We start from the raw sequence: 20,941 nt of genomic DNA on the forward strand, positions 1-20,941 counted from the left end.
TGATGCACAATTTGTCTTCGCGGGCCACATAGCATGATGTGGCGGGCCGTATCTGGCCCCCGGGCCTTGAGTTTGACACCTGTGCTCTAAACCCTGTCTTCGAGTGTGAAGAGGGTCTGCATGCTAATCTTATTCATGCACGAAGCGCTTTTCCATGTCACTCAGAGATTACACAAAGCAGTGGCGCTGTTTGGACCATCTGCATTGTATTAAAACCCAATCAATCAGCATTTAAGTTCAATTCTTCTGACATTTTGCTCACCAAAAACAAGTTGTAATGAATGTGAACTTTTAATGCATTTTATTCAGAAGGTTACTTTGAACCTTAAAGGCAGCGCGGCGTACTTATGGATTTTTACGGCCTCCGGCCTCCAGGGGGCGCTCTAGCAGGAAGCAAAAGCGAGACAGGCGAAGAAGAGATAATAAGCCGAAGAAGACGCGCTAGTTTGTGTTTACATTTCGCGCATCACGCAAAACGCGATCAAGACGGACATTACTGAAAGGAAGCCTTTATACACAAACCATCATCATGGGGGACAAAAGAAATGCATATGATGCCGCTTTTAAGCCAAAGGCAGTCGATGTTGATGACATTATCTTGTGTCTACTCTGGAGCGTACTTATGGATTTTTACGGCCTCCGGTCTCCAGGGGGCGCTCTAGCAGGAAGCAAGAGCGAGACAGACGAAGAAGAGAATGCGCCGAAGAAGACGTGCTAGTTTGTGTTTTGATCGTCTCGCACATCACGCACACACCCGCGCTCACACAAAGACAGGAAGCTTTTATACACAAACCGTCATTATGGGGGGACAAAAGAAATGCATATGATGCCGCTTTTAAGCTATACGTGTCGCTCGCTAGTTTCATGTAATTTAGCGCTTCGTGCATGAATAAGATTAGCATGCAGACCTTCTTCACACTCGAAGAAATGCATAAAAGCGACGACGAAAGAGAGACTGAGAAAGTGTGAGGCGAAGGATATCTAACGCTATTCCAATCGGACACTAAGGAGGAAGACTTCGATGGTTTCAGTGCACAGGAGGAAGGTGAAGACGGCTCTTTTTTCACTTTTAATGGTATGTTTTTTTTAACCAGCCCTGTTAGTGCTGTGCTACCGTGTTGCTGCTGTGTTACCGCCGCGTCTCAATGACTTTGCTGTGTTAATTCCGTTTTGCTGCGGTACTACTGCCGCGTCACAGGCAGTGTTTGGAAAGAAATGTTAAGGTATGTTATTAAAGCTTTAAAAAAAACTTTGTGTCCAGTCTTTCTTTGCTAATAACTCGCATGCACACTTCCGCGTTGCTGCGGTACTACTGCTGCGTCACAGGCAATGTTTAGAAAGACATGTTCAAGTATGTTATTAAACCGTTAAAAAGGTTTTCTATGTATTGTCTTTCTTTGTAAAAAACTCGTGTGCACGTGCGGCTTATAGTCCGGTGCGGTTTATGTAAGAAAAAAACTGAAATATCCCTGAATTTTAGCTGGTGCGTCTTTTAATCCGGTGCGGCTTATAGTCCGGCAATTACGGTATTTGATTAAACTATACAGAAAATATGCTCAAAGCCCAAAACTCAGGCACATTATCCTGGCTGGTTTGGTATGAGCTTAAATGTGTTAGGTTGCAAATATAAATAAGCAAATTCAGTTTTGTTGCAATTTTGTATGAAAAAAAAAAAAAATTGACGTTCCCCAGGAAGTGTTTTTAATTTCCATTCTCAAATCACAGGTGCAAACTAAAATTTTGTTTTGTTGCAAATTTGTATGAAAAAAAAAAAATTCAACATTCCCCAGGAAGTGTGTTTAATTTCCATTCTCAAATCACAGGAGCAAAATAAAATGACAAGTGCTGCACAGCAAAGAAATATTGTTTTTCCATCTTTTTTGGTGACTAAAGATCGACAACAGGTTCTTTTTATTACATAATTTTGTATGTTAAATATACATGATAGTTACAGCCCCATTCATTGAAACAGCTGGACTGAGGGCATAAATATATAAAAATGCTGTGCGCACCGACTGCAAGTTGAGAAATTAGTTGTCATCTGTTGATTGCCATCTCATAATGGAGGTGGCCGTGGTGCTATTACTCTATGCCGAGCTTCTTCTTCAGGGACTCGGGCATCTCAGGGGGAGGGGGGCGGGGCAGACGGAAGTAAACCTTGACTGAATCGTAGATGAACCACTGCAGCGCTGTCAAAGTACCGATCATGATGATACGGGCAACCAAACCCTTCCACACACCTGCACAAAATGGAAAAGCACAACAAAATACACAAATATTCTGGTGACAAATTTCTGTCAATCAGTTATATTCTACTTGAACACAACTTCTATGAAGGCCTTTGACAAATACACTTAATAGTTGTCCGTTCACCAAGCTAGCAACACTGGGAGATGCCCTGCCTTATTGAGGACAGGGTTGCCAGGGGTGCAGGTAAGCCGGGGAACAGGTAGACTGCTCTAACACGCCAATGACTCAAGCACCTCCAATTGTACAGCCGCAAAGCTGCAGAGAGGCTTAGCTCAAGAGCACAGCGCCCTCTAGAGGTGGATCTAAGGAGCGTGTACTGTCGCTCAAACCTTGTTTAAATCCTTGAAACCCACCTTTGGGACCGAGCTTCTTGAGGACCTGGACAGCAGTGCTTCCCTTCTCCTTGTTCAGCACAGACACCACAGAATCAGCAGGGTGGGACACGATGGCGCAAAACACACCAGCTGTACACAGAGAGATAGAAATCACTTTAATTACTACAACTGGATTCAAAAAATTATTTTTTTTTAAAAACCCATCCTCTATTCTTGACATAAATCATATTTGTCATTGGCTGAACAGTAGCAAAGAGTCAATCATTTTATTATTTGTTCAAATGTCATTATTTGAGGTAATGACCGGTTACTGTCAGCCTTAATCACAGCAATAAAACATCAAACTTGCTGTCCGTTAAACCAAACATGGCCAGCAGAATATTAAGCCAATTTAGAGAATTTGTCGACCTAATGGCTTTGGCGTACTTTACCATTAATTTACCAACAAATGTAAAATAGCAGGGATTTTCAATGCCATGTCTTTTCTGTCCAATGCTAGTTTGAGTACTCAGCTCTTGAGTAGCAATGATGAGCAAGCACTGATACCACGAGTTCCTAAACTTTAAAGAACGACCTATGTATCCCAGAATAGCACTTTTCCATAAAATTGCACAAATTTTAAGTTTCTATTCTTCTATTTCTTAGGTCCTGATTGTAAACACGGCCACAATAGAGTGCTCGTTACTGGTATCAGCCCAACATTGCGAGTACCGGTACCAGACCAAGACCATTCCTAATTAATAAACCAATATGTGCCACAGTGAGGCATAACAATATTTTATTTTCTTAAATCTATTTCAACTCAAAATACTTAATTTCAAGCCCTACGATGCCATCCCACGCTGTACTTACCGATGTAACCGGCCACAAAAGTGACTACCAGCTGCTCGGATTTGCTGCACTCGCTGCGGGGCTTGGGGACGACGTGCTTGTAGAGCATTTCCACGGTGCGCTCAAAGCAGGCAAATTTCATCATGGTGTACGGAATCTGCCTCATCCACAAGGGTACCACCCCCTTGTAGAAACTACATGGTTGGAGATTTGAGCAATACGTGAGACTCCACAGTAATTTTGCTTCAAAGCAAGCAAGTCCAAATGTCCATTCCCCTGGCTAGCAACACTGGTTGATTTCCTGTTTTTACAGAACAGGGCTGCCAGTGGTGCAGGTGACCCGAGAAACAGGTAGACTGCTCTCACACGCCAATGACTCAAGCACCTCCAACTGTACAGCCAGAAAGCTGCTGAGGGCATCCGCTGAGAGCAGAGTACCCCCCAGAGGTGGATCTAAGGAACGTGTGGTCAAATGGTCAAAAAGCAGTTGGCTCACTTACGCCCAGAGACCCTCCTCGGCGTACATCTTGGGAACGCACTCCCGGAGGGTGTTGGCGTAACCCGGCTGGGTCTGGATGCGCACTTTGACAGCCTCCATAGGAGCCAGAGCGATGTCAGCGAAGAACTCGGCGCTGGCTGAGGCAGCGAGGTACAGAGATGTTCTCCACATGTAGGTGTTCTCCTGTTTTGCAAGATCCCCAAAAATAGAACCATAAGTACAAACCTGGTTGTTTTTCTAACTGATTTTAGGACAGTGGTGTCAAACTCAGCCCTGCGGACCAAATCTGGCCCACATTGTAATTAATTATATTTGGCCCGCCAAGACAAATTCTGCATCGACTGTGTCAAAACTAAAATTACAAATTGTCTTCACTAATAGAGATGTTCCCAGCAAGTTTTATTACTATTCATATTTTAAAAAAACTGAACAGTTTTTACTATTCTCTGATTTCAAAACTAGTTAATCATCAGTTTGTTGTGAAGACTATACTATTAGACGTTCATACATTCATTTGGGTTGACAGTCGTTCATACATTCATTTGGGTTGACATTCATAATGGCTCTCGGAAAGAAATTATGGCTATGATGAGGACCGCAACAAAAGTTAGTTTGACATTCCTGCTTTACGACGTTGGGCAAACCTCTCCAAGAAGGTCACTGTAAAAGATCTTGAACACTTCATAGAAGCCAAACTTGCAGAGGCCCTGCATGGAGTAGCCGATGAAGGTCGGTGCCCAGCCCTTGGCCAAGCCTCGAACACCGTCCTCCCTCACAGTGACGGAAAAGCCATTGCCGATGCTCTTGTACTTGTCGGGGTTCACCTAAAAAAACAGAAGCACCCCAGTAAGGACCATGGCGTTGCATTTCCTGATCCAATTTCACCACCCTGCAATTTGGCAAGTACTTTCAATTGCTTCTAAATGGTGGCTGTAATTTAGAGGGGGATTTCAAATCAATCAATATTTATTATGAATATGGTTTACTGTTTCATCACAGCTCTAATCTGGCACTAAACCATGAGTTTGGAGTGTTTTCTGGCAAATTGCAGCCACTACCGAGCGTAGATTTTTCCATACAAACCTGCAGACGACACTTGACAAGGTCGAGGGGTACTACCGCCGTGTGTGTGAGGCCACAGCTCAGGATGCCCCCAAAGCCACACAGGGCGTAGTACTTTGAGGAGCCAAACTCACAGCTAAACTCATCTGTGGTAGAAGGGGACAACATACGTGCAACATGCAAGGGTCACATGCAAAACACAAAAGGAATCAAAACAACACCAATTCAGGGCCACATAAGGGAAGAGTTTTCAGTATTGTATAAAAAGAACCACAAGTCGTTGTGGATCTGTTAACTTTATTTGCACATTTCCACTGTGCAGTAGTGACTCGACTGTACATACCTTAGGTTATTGCAGTAGAGTTTCCACTTTTGAGGAGGCTAATTTGAATGAGATTGGGGGTGTGGCCTGGAGGGGGCCGACTAAGCACTAGTCTGGGAGGCTGTTTGCCATGTGATTACTTCGGTGTTGATGAGCTGCAATTTACTTTCGAGATCAACTTTTATTTAGGGCGAGCAGAGGAGTAGGGTGAGTAATGTATAGAAGAGGTGAGGGGGGGATACTAAAATAATAAAATAATATATATATATATTTTAAGTTAAAATAGATTGTGCTTGATGGTGGGTGTGTTGGGTGGCAGTTTGATTTTTTGCAAATATTTGACAATTGGCTATTCGAGAGCACTGACATTTTTGTTCACAGTTATCATACCGTCAAAATTTGATATCGGTCCATGCCTAGTTGGGGCACTTGGACACAGAAAGTACGAGTCGCATCGGGTTAATCAGGTACCAGACAGTGGAAAAGGCAGATTATAGTTTCAATTCATTTTCAAACGGGACTCTTCCATTTAATGTGGCTGTCTCAAACATGCCATCATTTATTTGTTGGACCACAAAAAATCTCATTGACAAGTGATTTTGATATGAACTTCAATGGACCACATTGATATTTTGGAAGTTTACAAGTGCACGAGGATACCTCAGAGGGTTTCTGACTTAACAATTAAGGCCAAAATGCATATTAGTCAATACACAAATTTATTACGCCCATATCCATTGTGGAATATGTGCAACCAATCAGTGTGGTCAAAGAAGTTTGTGTTTTCCTCACCAACAATAATCAAATTAACATTGAAGCAATTTCTTGAATTATAACAATGGGACATGGAATAATTGTATTCAGCAGATGTATTTTCACCTTTCAAATCAGTCTTACCTGGCGGGTTACAGACTATGCAAAGAAATGTCACATCAGGAAAAATATAATCCATTATTTCGCATTCAAAATTGACTGGAAAAAAAGTTCTTCCCAGTCAATGATGATATCAGCCTCAGTCACCTTAACCTACACTCTTCCTCAATTGTTCTCAGAGGAGAAAATGTCAAATGACACCACGTGCGTGCAGTGGGAGTAGACAATCAATGAGGTACGAGGCATGCAGCCATCGAGTGATCACCCCAATATGCATGCCAGGGGCAGGAGTGGGGATTTCAAAACTGGATTATATGCATTTTTACATGCAAATTCGAAACTTAAAAAAAAAAGTCACGGATGGAGTACAAAAACTGAGCTGAAGGGGGGGGGAACAGACCTGCATTCGGCATTTGACCAGATCGAGGGGAACGACTGCTGTGTGTGTGGTGCCACAGCTCAGAATCCCACCAAAGCCACACAGGACGAAATACTTCCGAGAGCCAAATTCACAACTGTCTCCCTCTGAAGGAACAGGTTGGATTTAAAAGGGGAAAAAAATCCATAAATATATGATATTACACTAAAAAAAACACTAACAAAATCACTAACAAAACAACCAGTTGGTCTGATAAACTAAAAGGCCGTAATGAAGGATAATTTACAAACTTAGTAGAATTTAGAAATGACCTGCAAAAGCAAAGGGCAACAGTGTTGTCAGAAAACAAAGCTGAGACTACCAACTTGATTATTCATCTAAGTCAAAGATAATAACATCAATATTCTTGACAAAGTCTTTGAAAAGTTGTTACAGTCTTCCAAAAAATTCATTCGGACACTGTACTAGCCTTTTATTTTATTTTGTTCAGACAAAATATGTAGATCTTGCCTTAAAACTGTACTGCTTTTACAACCAGGCCTATATCCAAATGCCAGGACAATTTGTTCTCATTTCACTACTGCGCTTACAATTTGGTTACTATAGAATGAATGCAACGTTATCATAATGTCATCCCACACCCTTTTTTGACACTATATGAAAGGGAGATTGTGTGCCCTTCCTTGTCCTACATTAGCAGTTTAGCTTTAGCAAAGGCCTGAATACGCATGCCGCCTATGAGCACCTATTGAGAAATGTTGATATGCATTGCACAAATACTAGCAAGTAAAAATAAATAAGGTCCACGATTAAGGAGCAATGCGATAAAAACGGTTGGCTAAGCCAAGGCTGACAACGAGAGTTTAGAAGGCGGTCTGGGGGGGCGAGTAGGTCGTTACCGTCTGCCGTAGCGGCTGCCGCCAGTCGGCGTGTCCTCTGTGCACTCTGCTGTGGTTCCTCCACTTTCTGGAGCGCGAACAGGGGGGCGCTGAATGGATTGGCCCGAGCCAGCTGCGTCAAAGTCGAGGGATACATGCTGGTGGTCCTGCCTGTCCGCGGAGCTGCGCTGCAATGAGCAACAGGTTAGCTATGATTGGATTGAAGCTACCCACCCCCACCGAGCAGCATGCACGAATGAACTTTATGTAATGTGATGTAATATTATTAATTCCATCAGTGATGTCCAAAGAACACTGAACTATTGCGCTTGGTGACGTTTATGTCGTTAAATGACTTAAATCTACCTGCCCGGTCACATACATTCATGTCCTGGCTTGTATGCTACACTGCAATGCTAACTTGACCGCTACAAGGTGGAATGGTTGCCCTGTGCCACTCACGGAAATAAAAGCAGTAGCTTATCTTTTTATGGTGGTGACATGTCAGGAGATTCCAACCAAACATTATAATCTTGATATTTCACGCAGTTGCTTTTAAAACGATTAATGTAACTTACTTGATGTGCGTCTTAAGATGGCGTCTCCGCTCAGCTGCAAACCGGCGGCTCCAAGAGAGAGAGAACGACCTCCGGTAGGGCTTTGTCCTTTCGTGACGTCACAGTTCGTCCTGTGGGAGGGTTATCGACTTTCTCTACGCTGCAGTTTGGATGCAATAATACTTGAGTTTACCTAGCGGTAAGGAAAACATTACACCAGCTCGAGGTCTTTTAAAGGGGACGTCAACTCAAACATTTCTTTACAATCTGCTCCCCCACCAGTTTAAACACGATATTCCGATTAATATTACGTTTGTAGAATATAAATTAAGCAGCGAAATTTACCCGTGTTTAACCATCTCAGGAGCGGCCATTTTGCAACTTGACTAAAAATGACATCTAGTTGCTCAGAGAGCAAACAAATTTTAGTTGTAGTTTAGTGCGCGCACAACAAAACAACAACATAACCTTTAAGCTTTGTTCATGTTTATGTCTTGTTGACATAAACTTAGTAATGTCTAACTAAGACATTAGTATTAGACAAAATAACTTTGTCCAGAGATACCAGCAAAAAGGTTCAGGTTCAAACAATCATTTCATCAACCCATTGCTGTTATGCATGGTATGTGGCATAAACAAGCCTGCTAACGTGATGTATGTAGCAAAACAACAACGTAACTTTTAGGTTTTGTCCATGTTTACATCATGTATTTACACAAATAATTTTGTTCAGAGATACCAGCAAAAAGGTTCAGGTTCAAACCATCATTTCATCAACCCATTGCTGTTATGCATGGTATGTGGCATAAACAAGCCTGCTAACATGACATATGTAGCCATGTGACAATCCACTTGCACTCTGAGACTGGTGGTTGGTGAATGGCCAACGATATGAATAAATAATAAATAAAAAAAATCAACAATAAGAACATTAAAGATGTGTTCTGCTACTCAAGGTCAAAGTCAAAGTCTCCTTTATTGTCAATTCCTCCGCATGTCAAGACACACAAAGAGATCGAAATTACGTTTCTCACTATCCCAGGGTGACAAGACAGAGTTCACAACGCACATACAAGTGAACAACACAGGAAAAATAAAACAAGAAGATGAACATATAAGAGTGATAGCACGCTAGCCGCTCCCGATGCACAGCAGAGTCTGGAAAGATGACAGTCAACCAGGCCACTGCGAACACGAGCACACAGCAGGCACGCACTGTCCGGTTCGTGGATCCTATCAGGCGAACGCAACCCATCTTGTCGTCCCGCGAACGAACGTACGCCAGGAGAATGGAAGGCACGGCTGGGCTAGCTGGGTTGGCCGCAAGCCTGGCCCGACGTCTTCGCGCTGGCCCCTCTTCCGCTGCCTCGCAGACCCGCTGCCGACGCATCCCAACAATGCTCCAGGACGGAGCAGTCCGAGCTCACGACGCAGTCCAACCGGGGGAGGAAGAGCAGGCCAGTCCGGCGTCGCTCCATGACGAAGCAGTCCGAGCGCCCTTAATCTCTCCGCACCAAAGTCCAGAACGCCATAAAACCCACTTCCGCCGATGTTGAGCAGAACATGCCCGCCGCACTAGTAGCACGACTTATCACACGAAATGAACACACACAAAACTGCCGGACAAACACTCAGTAAACACTCACAAAACACCGAACGGGACAGAGAGTGGCCGCTGCGTGTGCACGCGCCGCCATCAGGTCCAAATGACATCAAAAGCTTGTCCTTCTCAAAGATGAGCAGCTAAGTCCTCCAGCCAACAGTATGCCACTGTGTTCAGTGTCAACTCAGTTATTAGTACCACTGTGTTCAGTGTCAACTCAGTTATTCGTATTAAAGGGAAATGTGCTTTCGGGAGTTTGCAAACATATTTTTTAAGGTTGTGTTAAACTTATAATCATATTAATATCCAGTATTGGAGTGCTCGTGTGGATTGGTGGGTGGCGAAGAATGTGCAGGCAAACTGCATGAACTTGTTTTCTTCGAAGTGTTGTGGAATAGGCCCAGATAGGGAGTACCGGACGAGAACACCTCAAGGTTGGTGAGAAACGAGAACAACAGCTCGTCTATGTGGCCGGGCTTCGCGGGGAAAACCCAACCGCCTGACCTCAGCAACACCTGGACGGGGAGGAGATGGCCATCGACCAATCATCTCACAATGTTTTGCATGCTTTAATATTCATATTGTGTTTCTTCAAAACTGGGCAACCCGGAAGAATGTGTCATCTTTTGGTGGTCACAAAAATGCACGAGTTTTAGTGTGAGGGACCCGGGACCCAGGCCTGTATTAGTGCGCTTTGTCAGGAATAAACAATTGGTAAATTTGGTCTGATTGATCTACTGGTCTTCTCTTTGACAGAACGAACTCACAAAATTGTTAGGTGCGCCAGTGTGTGGATTAGGACATCGCAATTTGGAGTCAGATCAATAACTAAAATCCGTAACCTAACAGTATCAACATGCGTTTATATGCCGAACATACCAAAAGTGCAAGCCTACATTTTTACATAATTACAAAGTGACCAAACCTTAAGAAATTAGTTTAATGTTACAAGATAAAAAGCACTTTCAACAGTCACATTTTTATTGTTTATTTGGTAAATTCAATACTGCATATCAACAACTGGGACACAAATGCATAATTAAGTAGAATGCAGTAAGACATTTATTATAAAGAGAAAATTTCAGAAAAATATTTATAAAGCTTAAACTGTGTTTGGATAATGAGCCTACAAAGCTGGCTCATGTACAAAATAAAACCCCAAGGCTACGACTAATAAGACTTGCACTCAAAAGCAAGTGTGAGAAACAATCTCTCAACAAAGTTCATTCACACCATGCATGTTAAGAATAACAAAAAATGATAAAATACAGTATTAGTGAGTCCACATCTTCTATGCTATGGTATTTGGGGTTTTTGTATGTGTCTGGCTTTGTTGTGATCTCAGGGTGGTTCAACATCCAGTGAGAAAGGGGGGGGGGGGAACGACAATGTGGACAGTGATCATTTCAGACCACTTATGTTAAAAAAAAAAGGACTAATGGTGATTCACAGATAAATTTAAAATGTTATGAGTAAACAGTCCTCCCAAACTACCTTCCCTACAAGCTCTATGCTTTGCTGCCGGCGTCTACCTCAGACTCAGCTGCTGAAAAAGGGTTGATGGTATTGGTTTCCATGGCCTGGTAAATAAAGAACAAAAAAGCACCCACAATTGCCAGGAGGAGGACCTTCTTCCACAGAGCTATGCCTGGGCGCACTACCTTAGTAAGACCATTCGAGGGCGCTGCAGACACAAGTACAGATGTGCCTGACAAAGATTTTGAGGAGTTTGGCAAGCTGTTGACTCTGTTGATAACACGGCTCTCTGTGTAGGAAGAGGAGGTGGTGTTATTGATGGTTTTTGTAGTTTTGGGAGAGAAAAGAAGAGAGTTTTCAACATTCCACAGATCGCTGGGGACCACTGGGCGCCCGGCAGCTCCTCGAATTGGCCGTCTACAAGTCGCCCTAAGAAAAAAAGGAAACGAGTTCTGGTTCTTCGCTTGATAATTTGGAGGTATTAAGGCAGGAAAGGCATTCAAATACTATGCTAATATTGACAGCTAGGTAGGATACACATCAAAGTGTTTTGTACTCGACTACTTACGTGATTCCTGTAGGACTACTGACATCATTGGCAAAGAGCTCTTCAAGGATATCTTTCTTGTCCACTTTGGGGGTTTGCTCGCTGGCTGCTATCTTCTCCACCTGAACAAACACAGACACATTCATTCATTTATGTTTGAATAATGGTGAACAGAGGCCATCAGCTTGATGAATATGCTGTGCTTATTTTCCACATTAAAATGCACAAATCACAAATTATTATCAATCTAATAACATGGCTAAGTTAACAAATGACACCCCCCCTCAAAACCTTTAATACTCCACTGGGTGACCACCGCAAAAAAACCTGGTCTGACTGCACACCTGTTTCACTACGCCACCGTGCGTCTTCACAGGGCTACATTTGTCCAAGAAGCTTGTGATTTTCTTCTGTCTGTTATGCTGCGGGTCATCTGGTGACCCAAACACCTCCTGCTGAAAAACTGTGTATGTGATTGTGACGTTTAACCCTGCCGGCTGTCCGACAACTGCCCCGACAGAAACTCAACAACTGTGTGTGAAAAAGCACTGTTACATATATTCACCGTAACCAACCATCTGGCATGCGAGTGTGGCTTCACCGTCCAAATGGACCAGTTTAGCTTTTACGTGTCACGTGGAAGAAATATAATACAGTGCGTAAAGCAACAGGGCCACCACAGTTGTCCACATTCAAAAGTACAGTAACCCTGAAATCCCAACTGCCAACCTTGGATTCCAGCCACCAATGGGTGTCCTCATTTCTAATAGGTGAAATATTGCAAACAGGTCTCAAAGTAACAGGGTCAGCTTTTGATTTGTAAACACAAGGGGAGAAAGGCCTGGATTGCTTGGTAGCTGGCAGAGGGCTTTGTTCCTCAGGTCGGCGCTGAAGAAAGCACAGTGCGATATTAGAGAACGTCAATGGAAGCACACTGGGAAATGATGGTGTTGAATTCATTCAATTCAATTGTACAAAATAAAATTATCCACATCCAGATACATTTAAGTAGATATAGTATAGTAGAGCATAGGGGTCAAACTCAAGGCCCCCCACCCATACAGCCCTCTACATCATTTTGTGTGGCCCGCAAAGACAAATTTTGCATCAACTTTGTCTCATTACAAATTGTCTTCACTTTTTAAAAATAGAGATATTGCTAGTCATTTTTACTACCATTTATCTTTTTAAACTATTTGAACAGGTTTTACTAATCTCTGATTTAAAAATTAGTTATCGTCAGTTTGTCGTGTTGCCTATACTGTAAATAACATAAGGCGTTGATAGGCATAATGGCCCTCCGAGGGAAACTATGACTACAATGCGGCCCGCGACAAATTTGTTTGACACCCTGGAGCATTCAAAATTAATCGATTAATTGACAAGTAATGGATTATCAAATTAATCGACAACTCTTAATAATAGAGTAATGCTTTGAAGCCACTTAGATTTGTCCAAATCATTTAATATCAGCCTCTCAACATTAATTATCCATTAACTTCTGTAGTCATTCATGAACAGATTTTTATTGTGTTAAATGAAAACAAGACCCTTGCAAAAATCTGCTTCTACTACAGAAAATAATAACCGCACGAGTAACTGATTCATCTTTAAAAAATACGGTGAGTATATTAATCCCTCATGTGAAACTGTTTGTTATTTATTGTTTTTAATTGCTAAAAAAATACCAAATAAACAGTAAATGGGGAGGGGGTGTTTTTGTAAGACACTTTCATGCAAAATAAAATTTTATCCAATTAATTGATGGAATAATCGATTCTAAAAATATTCCATAGTGACAGCCCCAGGTAGAGTCGACTTAAAAAAAGAGGATCTGGATGCAGATTATTTTCTTTCATGCAACCACTTGAGAAGTGCATGGCTTTGAGTAAATCCAATCCCAAAAAAATTCAGTGTAGAAGTAGTCAAATCTAAGTGCAATGCACCCTAAATGCTGGTGTCAAAGTTAAACTGTTTTCCAACATCGGTCCATGTCGTGGCTCAGCGGCCTAAAAGACCAGCATCAATGAAGGCAAAAATGTGAAATATTATGTGATAAAAAAACCAACCAACCAACCAACCAACCAACCAACCAACCAAGCAACCAACCAACCAACCAACCAAACAAACAAACAAACAAACAAACAAACAAAAAAACAAACAAAGCTGACCTCAAGCAGAGCTGTGTTGAGAAGCGTCTCGGTTGCCACTTGTTTATGGTGGAACTAAACGGGTTTCAAAACAGAAGGTGGTGGGGGGGAGAAAGTTCAGCGTGTGCTTAATGTTCTTTTTCACAACTTAAACCCAAAAGGAAAACTAAATCCAAAGTTTGTTATACATACTTTGAATATGTACTGTATGTTATCATCCAAGTATCCTTTACTGCCATCTGTCAGCCGACAGAGTTTGACGATCATCATCATCGGTTTAAAGTTAAAGTCCGTTTCTGGTAGCGGAAAACTTTGCTAACACTTTTAGTCAGAGGCTCACAAGTGACTTCACCCACAACGGCATCATAAAAACATGCTATATACATGTGTTTCATTCAATATTTCAATTTTCGTTTGATTCGAATACATGTTATGTGAGCAGGAAGAGCTGCGTTGCCAAAATCGGTAAACAAAGACAAGAACACGGTCACGCTCCGTTGCTAGAAAGAATAAAATGAGACGAATGTCACGACGATAAAATAAAAGCCGTTCTGCACAATGAAAGGTGGACAACCCGGAAAAAAGCGCACCGATATCAAAAGCAGACATCGGGGTTAGTGAAAAGTCAGCCATGAAAAGAATCTGCTATGCCGTGGAAACGGCTAATCCACGTCATGTGTTTGAGTCTGACATGCAGAAAAAAAAACAAGCAGGCTCACTTGACACTGGGAGTGACTGCACTGTACTCGAGCATTAACACCCCCCCCCCACACACACACACACTTCCTCTCCAGTGTGAGGTTAAATTCTAATAAAACCCAGCTGTGTCCCATCCCCAACTTGCCCATATCATTGATGGCAAAACACTTCTGGTGACAGGACTTCAACTTTGCCAACGACTTAAGAGCACAAAGAAATAAAAGCAAGGAACTCGTGAAGAGTGACTTACAGTCTTGTGCTCGCTGCTGCGAGTGCGAGTAGTGACTGGCGTTTTCCCTCGGCTCCTGACTGGCCTCTCCACCACTGGAACTGGTTCGAGCTCAGCCACTGGCTCAGGCACTGGCTCAGGCTCCCGTTCTGCTGTAACATCTAAAAACAGCACGCCATGTGAGAGCCGGTCTATTAACCCTTATACTTGAAGCCACATCAATAAAACCCCCTTTCTTTCTTTTACAATTTATAAAAATATTATGTATAATGTACACGTGTATACAACACACAATGCGATGTATGCTAGTTTTCATAACATTTTTTAAATGATTGCCCCTCACACAAAAATATACTCTCGAGGTTTTATTACGGCTTGGTTATTGGATGTTTGGAAAAAAAATGCCAAAATCAAAATTAGGTAAAACTACATATATCAAAAATTATAATTGACAATTTCAATTAAAATATATCAAATGTTTAATTGAATTTATATATTTATAGCTGCGCATTTTCACATTTATTTTATTTTAAATTATGGTGGCTCTACAAACAGTCTAATCTGTAATAACCAGTGGTCATGTGCAGGGCCTTACCGTCCTCTTTATCGCTATAGAGGTCCGATTCAGAGTTGCCGTTGTGATTAACTTGGATCTCCGTGACCACTATCTTCGTTACTGTCGCCTGTGCAGGGCCGTCATCAAGTAGTTTCTGCAGCTTCTTCTCGTACAGTTTACGCGTTGATGCTGGAACAAAAGTTGGTCAAAGTTGTTAAATATGAACAATTATTATTTGTGTTAACTGCAATACCAAAAAAGTGTCCAGTGTCCGATACCGGTAAAGCAGACTGTTTGCGAAACGTGGACTCACCAACAATCGGGCCGGCATCGACTCCATGTTTGAGCAGCTCATCCCTCAGGTAGTCATCGGTCAGGGTAGTCACGTCCAACTCAGTGGGTCGAGTCTTGTCTGTCTTCTTGGGTGCTTTCTGTAAAGAACACGGTGGTTTGATTTAGCATTGCGCAATCTGTTTCCTTGTTGAAGTTATGTTAAGCATTGTCCTGCGTAGAAAAGTCGCTCTGCTTCTCCTTCATCTTGTGTTCATTTGCATAGTATATATATATATATATATATATATATATATATATATATATATAAATCGCCGTACTCACATTTGCCACACAAATTAGCAGTATGTATGCACGGTTAATGAATGATGTCATTGTCATTTCTTCCTCAATGCATTTTCATAGCCCAAGGCCCAGTCAGCACACCCTGGTGTGGTTGTGCTCCAATTAGAATGACAACAACCGTAACCAAAACACAATTGGCTTAATGTTCATCAACACACCAAACCACATAATTTACTCCGAGTCTCCCGAGCGATGTTTGCAAGCACTCCGAAATCGTCAGCACATGGTCAAGTCATAACACACCCAATGTGTAAACCAGCTGAAGAATGTCAAGTTTGCACTTCATTTCCTTAAGAATGTTGCCTCATGTTTCCATCAAACTCTGCTCTACTACCCCTCCCTCTCTGAAGTCACTGCACTGTCCAGACCAGGTTTGAAAAACTTTGCTCCTAAGCCGCTTTGGATGGCTTTCAACCTTACGGTGGAGGCGTATTTCATGTGTTCACGTGGCACGGTCACTAAAGTCGAGCTGTGAATGGTCGACCGCATCGCAAAACGCACGGGCGGCCTAAAATTGTAGTTTTAGTAGAAACATCTGAAGAATTCCAGAAACTTGTGTTCAACTTGTCAGTTAGCACTCCACAATCATAATGAATGTGAGAGGCAAACTCAAGGAGATTGGCTTACAATCTTCACGCATTTACAGGGGCGGACAAGGCTTGATTTGAGCTCGGGGTAAGTGTTTCGTAATTACAACAGTCTGGCTAAGAGCGGGAAAAGAGGAAGGCAGAACTAGCTCGTGTTTCCTCTCCTGAAGACCACGCCCTGTCTTTCAAAGACATGACTAAAACCTGAGGTCATAATTGGACATCAGCCCGCAAACTTTATGGGGGTATGTCTACGCAAATGCCATCAGATTTTCCTCTACAACTTCACATTGCAGCTTGGATGAGGTAACATGGAGCAAATACTGGAAATGAAAGAGTCACTGTAGTGTATGCTTGACTTCTTCATTGCCTTACTAGGTTTTGTTGAGAATTAGAACTGGGTGCTAGGAATGAAACAATTCACTCAAACCCCGATTTGATTCAATTTTCAATTTCAGATTTCAATTCAAATTTTAAAAGCTGTTTATTTTTAATTAAACAAAATCAATGACTCATTTTCTAACCAAAAGATGCTTTTATTTTAACATCTGTAGGGCTATCACTATCAAGATATTTTTTAGAATGATCTAGAATCGATTAATCGTGTACAATTTTATTTGCATTAAAGTGCATTAAAAAAAATCCCAAATACTGGATATCAACCAATTTTTTTGTGATTAAAAACTTAACAGCAAAGTTATATCACACAAATAGGATTGATGGTCATTATTTCCCAAACTAAAAGCAGATGGTTGCAATTGTCCTATTTTGATCAAACCCAAAAGATAGATCAGTCTGCTCTCATGGAAGACTATAAAAATCAGAATCATTAGTTTTGGACAAATGGCTCTAAATGATCACTCGACTAATAAAACTCGAGGCGATTACTTGATTCATTTTGACATCTCTAAACAGCCCGCATATTTTAAGCACCTTAAATAAAATTTTGATAAATCGTTACATCTCAACTGGACTTTTCAATGAATCGTTACATCCATGCCAAACTATGGTAAGGTAAAATCTCTACCTTAATGCTTTCAATTGCTGGTCAATGCAGACGCTAACTTGGCTCAAAGAAAATAAACGAGGTCAACTGCTTATCTTACCAAACCTGTTTTTCTTGTAGGATGTTGTCAAGGACCATTAAACTCAAGACATGTCTAAAGTGCAAAATGTCCAAAAATATTTTGTCAAGTTACCAAATCCCCATTTTGATCATGTGTTTATTAACGCTACCTCCCTCACTAATTCTAGACGCAAAACTTTCCTGTGAAAACTCTTGCTCACATTCTCACATGGTTTGTTGTGATTGAGCTTGCTTACAAGCTCAGCTAATAACATCTTTGTTCTTAAATCTTGGTGGGAGCGCTAAGATTTAGTCACTGCCTTCAAATCTAACCATTTGTCCTCTACACGCCGACTAATAAAGCATGACAATCTATACAGGTTTATACTCTGCCTAGTGGTTGCTATGTGAAAAATGTGAGGAATTAATTTTTGTGCTGAACATTCCTCAGATACCGGCAGCCTATAATCACGCAAACATATGTGCATCCGGTAACACATGATGGATAGCAGAGAAGCAAGAGGCAAATCGCTTAATTATGGAGAAGCGCGATAGTCTATGATTAGCTTCAGCCTAAAGCATTTCGTCAATAAAACAAAGCAAAAACAAGAAAAAAAAACACGCAAGTGACAAATATCTTTGCGACAATTAACACAACATGAAAAAAAGACGTTAATTGATGTATAATAATTTTGTTTTCTAGCTACTCCCAATTAAAGACGAATCTCCCATAAATCTCAAGTTTAATAAGAAAAACATGCGGTTTCCTACCTGTACTTGCAGATGTCTTCTAAAAATGTAATGCCGCAAATAGACATAAACCCAAATAAGACTTGTATGACATGAAAGTTCACGTTCACTGTTCAATCATCTTGTCAAGCGACATCTACCATCACATCTGTTCCAAACATGTAAATGTGACAAATACGAACAGCGCTATTTACAAATAAAAACACTTGTAAATTAGTATTTATAAAAAAACAATCTCAACATTCAAAAGCCCTATAAATGACACAAATGCGAAACAAAATATTTCCACTTCAATGTAAATTTGTTCCCAATGATTTAGGCAGAAAGGTAGAACACCCAAATGTGATTTCTGGATAGTAATTTGAGTTTACAAACGTCTGCTCCATTGGCTTTAGAAGTCGTGAGCTCCCGTCTTCCAGTTGGGAAAAATGTGGGCGGGGTGATTACAGAGGAATGTTGACAATTTCACCCAACACAAAACCACTCAATGCATTTTATGGACTCCATTTTCAAACAATTCCAAATAGTTTCACATTGGCTCATAATTTATTGTGCAAACGGGTCACGTACTGTAAAACTAACTGAAGCCATTTAAGAATTCTTATTTGAAACCATGGCATAGAAATGAATTATTAATAAAAAAACAATATTTGGGCCTGCCTCAAAGTTAATTCTTATAAGTTCTGAGCCTGACTCAGAACGGCGACTTCCATGGACAATTAGCTGTAGCATGCATGTGGCATGTAACCATGGAAATTGAACATGTCCTCTCTGTTGTACTCTATATTAAACTCACTTTTGGCAAAATTATGTGTCTGGGTTGGGTGGGTCGCCCTCTTTCCCGTGTGTTCTCTGCGCCCATGCCCACTGATATGAACTAGACTAGACAACCTTTGGCAGTGAAGTAACGTGTTTAAAACTCTGGGGGACGCTCACATACGCCACTAGAGAAGGGCCACGACAGCTGACATGAAATTTAAGCCCAACAAATGGGCCATTCAAGGCAAAGTGACTTTTCATAGCAAAAACAGATGATCCAAATCTCTATCTTCTTGTTAGGAGGTACAAAAGTCAAAAACGCATTCACACCATTTGGTGGTAGAGGATGTGCCTTTATATTTGAATTAAACAAAGGAGCATTTAAAAGACGACAAGAACAGCAGAAACGGTTTTACAACTACTTCCCCCCTAAGTACTCACTTTGCCGGAGGAACGGCTTCTGCTAGATACCACAGGCGGGGGCAGCTCCTCGTCACTCGAGAAGGCGTCCAAAGTCGCGGCGGCGACATGCTTTTTGTTCTGCGCGGTCAAATTCTCCAGATAAAGCTGAACGTAGACATCTTTATTGTGGTTACCAGTCGGGAGCTCCACGTTGTGAGCCATTAACTCGCTTTTAAGCTTGTCCTTGGTGAGCTGCGATGGGTCGTCCATGTATCCCGGCATGTCGGCGTGCGAAGACAACGGGGAAAAGGTTGCGGCAGCAAACGGAGTTAACTGGCTAGCTTACTTCGAGGGTGGTGGACCAAATTAGAGAGGCTAACTGGCGCCTCTTACTGGAACTATTCCGCAAAGCAGGTTCTTCGCTGTTAAAATGTGCACAACTGCGTCACGCGGTGATAAAAGTTATGGATTCCTCCTCTTTCTTTAGGAAGTTACGTTTCAGAAGGCTGCGCGGGTTTAAAGTGGAAAGAAGCCCTTCCCACTTTTGAAACGACCCAGAAAGGGCGTGATCTTCTTCTGTGATTGGCTTATAGTTGGTCACATGGGTCTTGAATGTGGTTTGTTATTGGTCAGTGGCAATGATTGAAAACGAAGCAATCTCTGTAGAGCAGGGGTCACCAACCTTTCTCAAACCAAGAGCTACTTCCTGGGTACTGATTAAGGCAAAGGGCTACCAGTTTGACACACACTTCTGAAATAGCCAATTTGCTCAATTTGGCTTTCACTGTGTTATTATTGTCATTTCCAGTTCGTAAGTGTGATTTTAACAAGAATAGCAAAAATACAGTCAAACCTTGGTTTTTGACCACAATCCGTTCCAGAAGGCGGTTCGAGAAGCGAATCGGTCGAATTCCGAATCTACTTTTCCCATTACAAATAATGGAAAAAATGTTATCCGTTTCAAGACAAACCCACCCCCGCCTTTTTTAAGCATTATTTCATTTGCGCATATTTGTCCGATCGCGCAACTTCAGCGCACCGCCGAACGCGCAACCGTAGCGCGTCGCCCACCGCGCAACTGCACCGCGCTGGTCGCATTATTGTGACAGAGCCGTCGCTAAAATTTAGAAAATATCTTTAAAGTCCTTATGTACTTTCCAAAATTTAAGTGGACCTAAGTGCGCAGGGAGCTTAATTTTGTCCGATCGCGCAACTGCAGCGCACCGCCGAACGCGCAACAGTCGCGAGTCGCCAACCGCGCAACTGCACCGCGCTGGTCGCATTATTGTGACAGATCCGTCGCTAAAATTTAGAAAATATTTTTAAAGTCCTGATGTACTTTCCAAAATTTAAGTGGACCTCAGTGCGCAGGGAGCTTAATTTGGTCCGATCGCGCAACAGCAGCGCGCTGGGCGCTCACTGTCGCATTGCTTTAAGAGCGTCTTTGTGTTTTAGGATGGCTGCTCCCACTTGCTTTCTTTGGAGGCATGATTAG

General features: G+C 41.9%; 2 protein-coding genes and 2 non-coding genes across 10 annotated transcripts; all 4 read right to left on the bottom strand.

Moving 5' to 3' along the window:
- Nucleotides 1–1,782: 1,782 nt before the first annotated feature.
- On the bottom strand, nt 1,783–8,171 carry slc25a3a (solute carrier family 25 member 3a). Of its 2 annotated transcripts, none has more exons than XM_088366873.1 (8): nt 8,008–8,171; nt 7,451–7,617; nt 4,999–5,123; nt 4,560–4,739; nt 3,917–4,098; nt 3,438–3,610; nt 2,604–2,714; nt 1,783–2,240 (listed from the first exon to the last, which is right to left on the bottom strand). In XM_088366873.1, exons 2-8 carry the CDS (start codon nt 7,584–7,586, stop codon nt 2,083–2,085), a joined length of 1,065 nt encoding a protein of 354 aa, XP_088222999.1. In that variant the 5' UTR covers nt 7,587–7,617; nt 8,008–8,171; the 3' UTR covers nt 1,783–2,082. The 2 variants fall into 2 exon arrangements, with proteins under 2 accessions (XP_088222999.1, XP_088223000.1); XM_088366874.1 differs by lacking the exon at nt 4,999–5,123 and adding an exon at nt 6,573–6,697.
- Nucleotides 2,361–2,566, bottom strand: LOC148379512 (small nucleolar RNA SNORA53). The gene has a single exon (XR_015855542.1). It is a non-coding gene; the product is annotated as a small nucleolar RNA SNORA53 (small nucleolar RNA).
- Nucleotides 3,680–3,883, bottom strand: LOC148379513 (small nucleolar RNA SNORA53). Its single transcript, XR_015855541.1, has one exon. It is a non-coding gene; the product is annotated as a small nucleolar RNA SNORA53 (small nucleolar RNA).
- Nucleotides 8,172–10,561: 2,390 nt separating the features above from the next.
- On the bottom strand, nt 10,562–19,976 carry tmpoa (thymopoietin a). Of its 6 annotated transcripts, none has more exons than XM_088367423.1 (9): nt 19,486–19,976; nt 15,560–15,677; nt 15,286–15,435; nt 14,712–14,851; nt 13,784–13,837; nt 12,342–12,500; nt 11,957–12,064; nt 11,634–11,734; nt 10,562–11,494 (listed from the first exon to the last, which is right to left on the bottom strand). In XM_088367423.1, the coding sequence occupies exons 1-9, from the start codon at nt 19,726–19,728 to the stop codon at nt 11,098–11,100; spliced, it is 1,470 nt and encodes a 489-aa protein (XP_088223549.1). In that variant the 5' UTR covers nt 19,729–19,976; the 3' UTR covers nt 10,562–11,097. The 6 variants fall into 6 exon arrangements, with proteins under 6 accessions (XP_088223549.1, XP_088223547.1, XP_088223551.1 ...); XM_088367421.1 differs by having other exon boundaries at nt 11,957–12,067; XM_088367425.1 differs by lacking the exon at nt 12,342–12,500 and having other exon boundaries at nt 19,486–19,975.
- Between the last annotated feature and the right edge of the window lie 965 nt (nt 19,977–20,941).

The sequence above is a fragment of the Syngnathus floridae genome, chromosome 22 (genome assembly GCF_059516105.1).
Source record: "Syngnathus floridae isolate MCC-2025c chromosome 22, RoL_Sflo_1.0, whole genome shotgun sequence".
In the NCBI taxonomy this organism is placed as follows: domain Eukaryota; kingdom Metazoa; phylum Chordata; class Actinopteri; order Syngnathiformes; family Syngnathidae; genus Syngnathus; species Syngnathus floridae.

Coding starts and splice junctions, on each gene's coding strand:
- tmpoa (XM_088367421.1), bottom strand. CDS start 19,728: ATGCCGGGATACATGGACGACCCATCGCAGCTCACCAAGGACAAGCTT. Junction 15,678..19,485: donor GAAGCCGTTCCTCCGGCAAA/GTGAGTACTTAG, acceptor TGTTCTTTACAG/AAAGCACCCAAGAAGACAGA. Junction 15,436..15,559: donor CGATGCCGGCCCGATTGTTG/GTGAGTCCACGT, acceptor CTTTTGTTCCAG/CATCAACGCGTAAACTGTAC.
- slc25a3a (XM_088366873.1), bottom strand. CDS start 7,586: ATGTATCCCTCGACTTTGACGCAGCTGGCTCGGGCCAATCCATTCAGC. Junction 4,740..4,998: donor TTGTCAAGTGTCGTCTGCAG/GTTTGTATGGAA, acceptor CTGTTTTTTTAG/GTGAACCCCGACAAGTACAA. Junction 2,715..3,437: donor TTTTGTGGCCGGTTACATCG/GTAAGTACAGCG, acceptor CTCTGTGTACAG/CTGGTGTGTTTTGCGCCATC.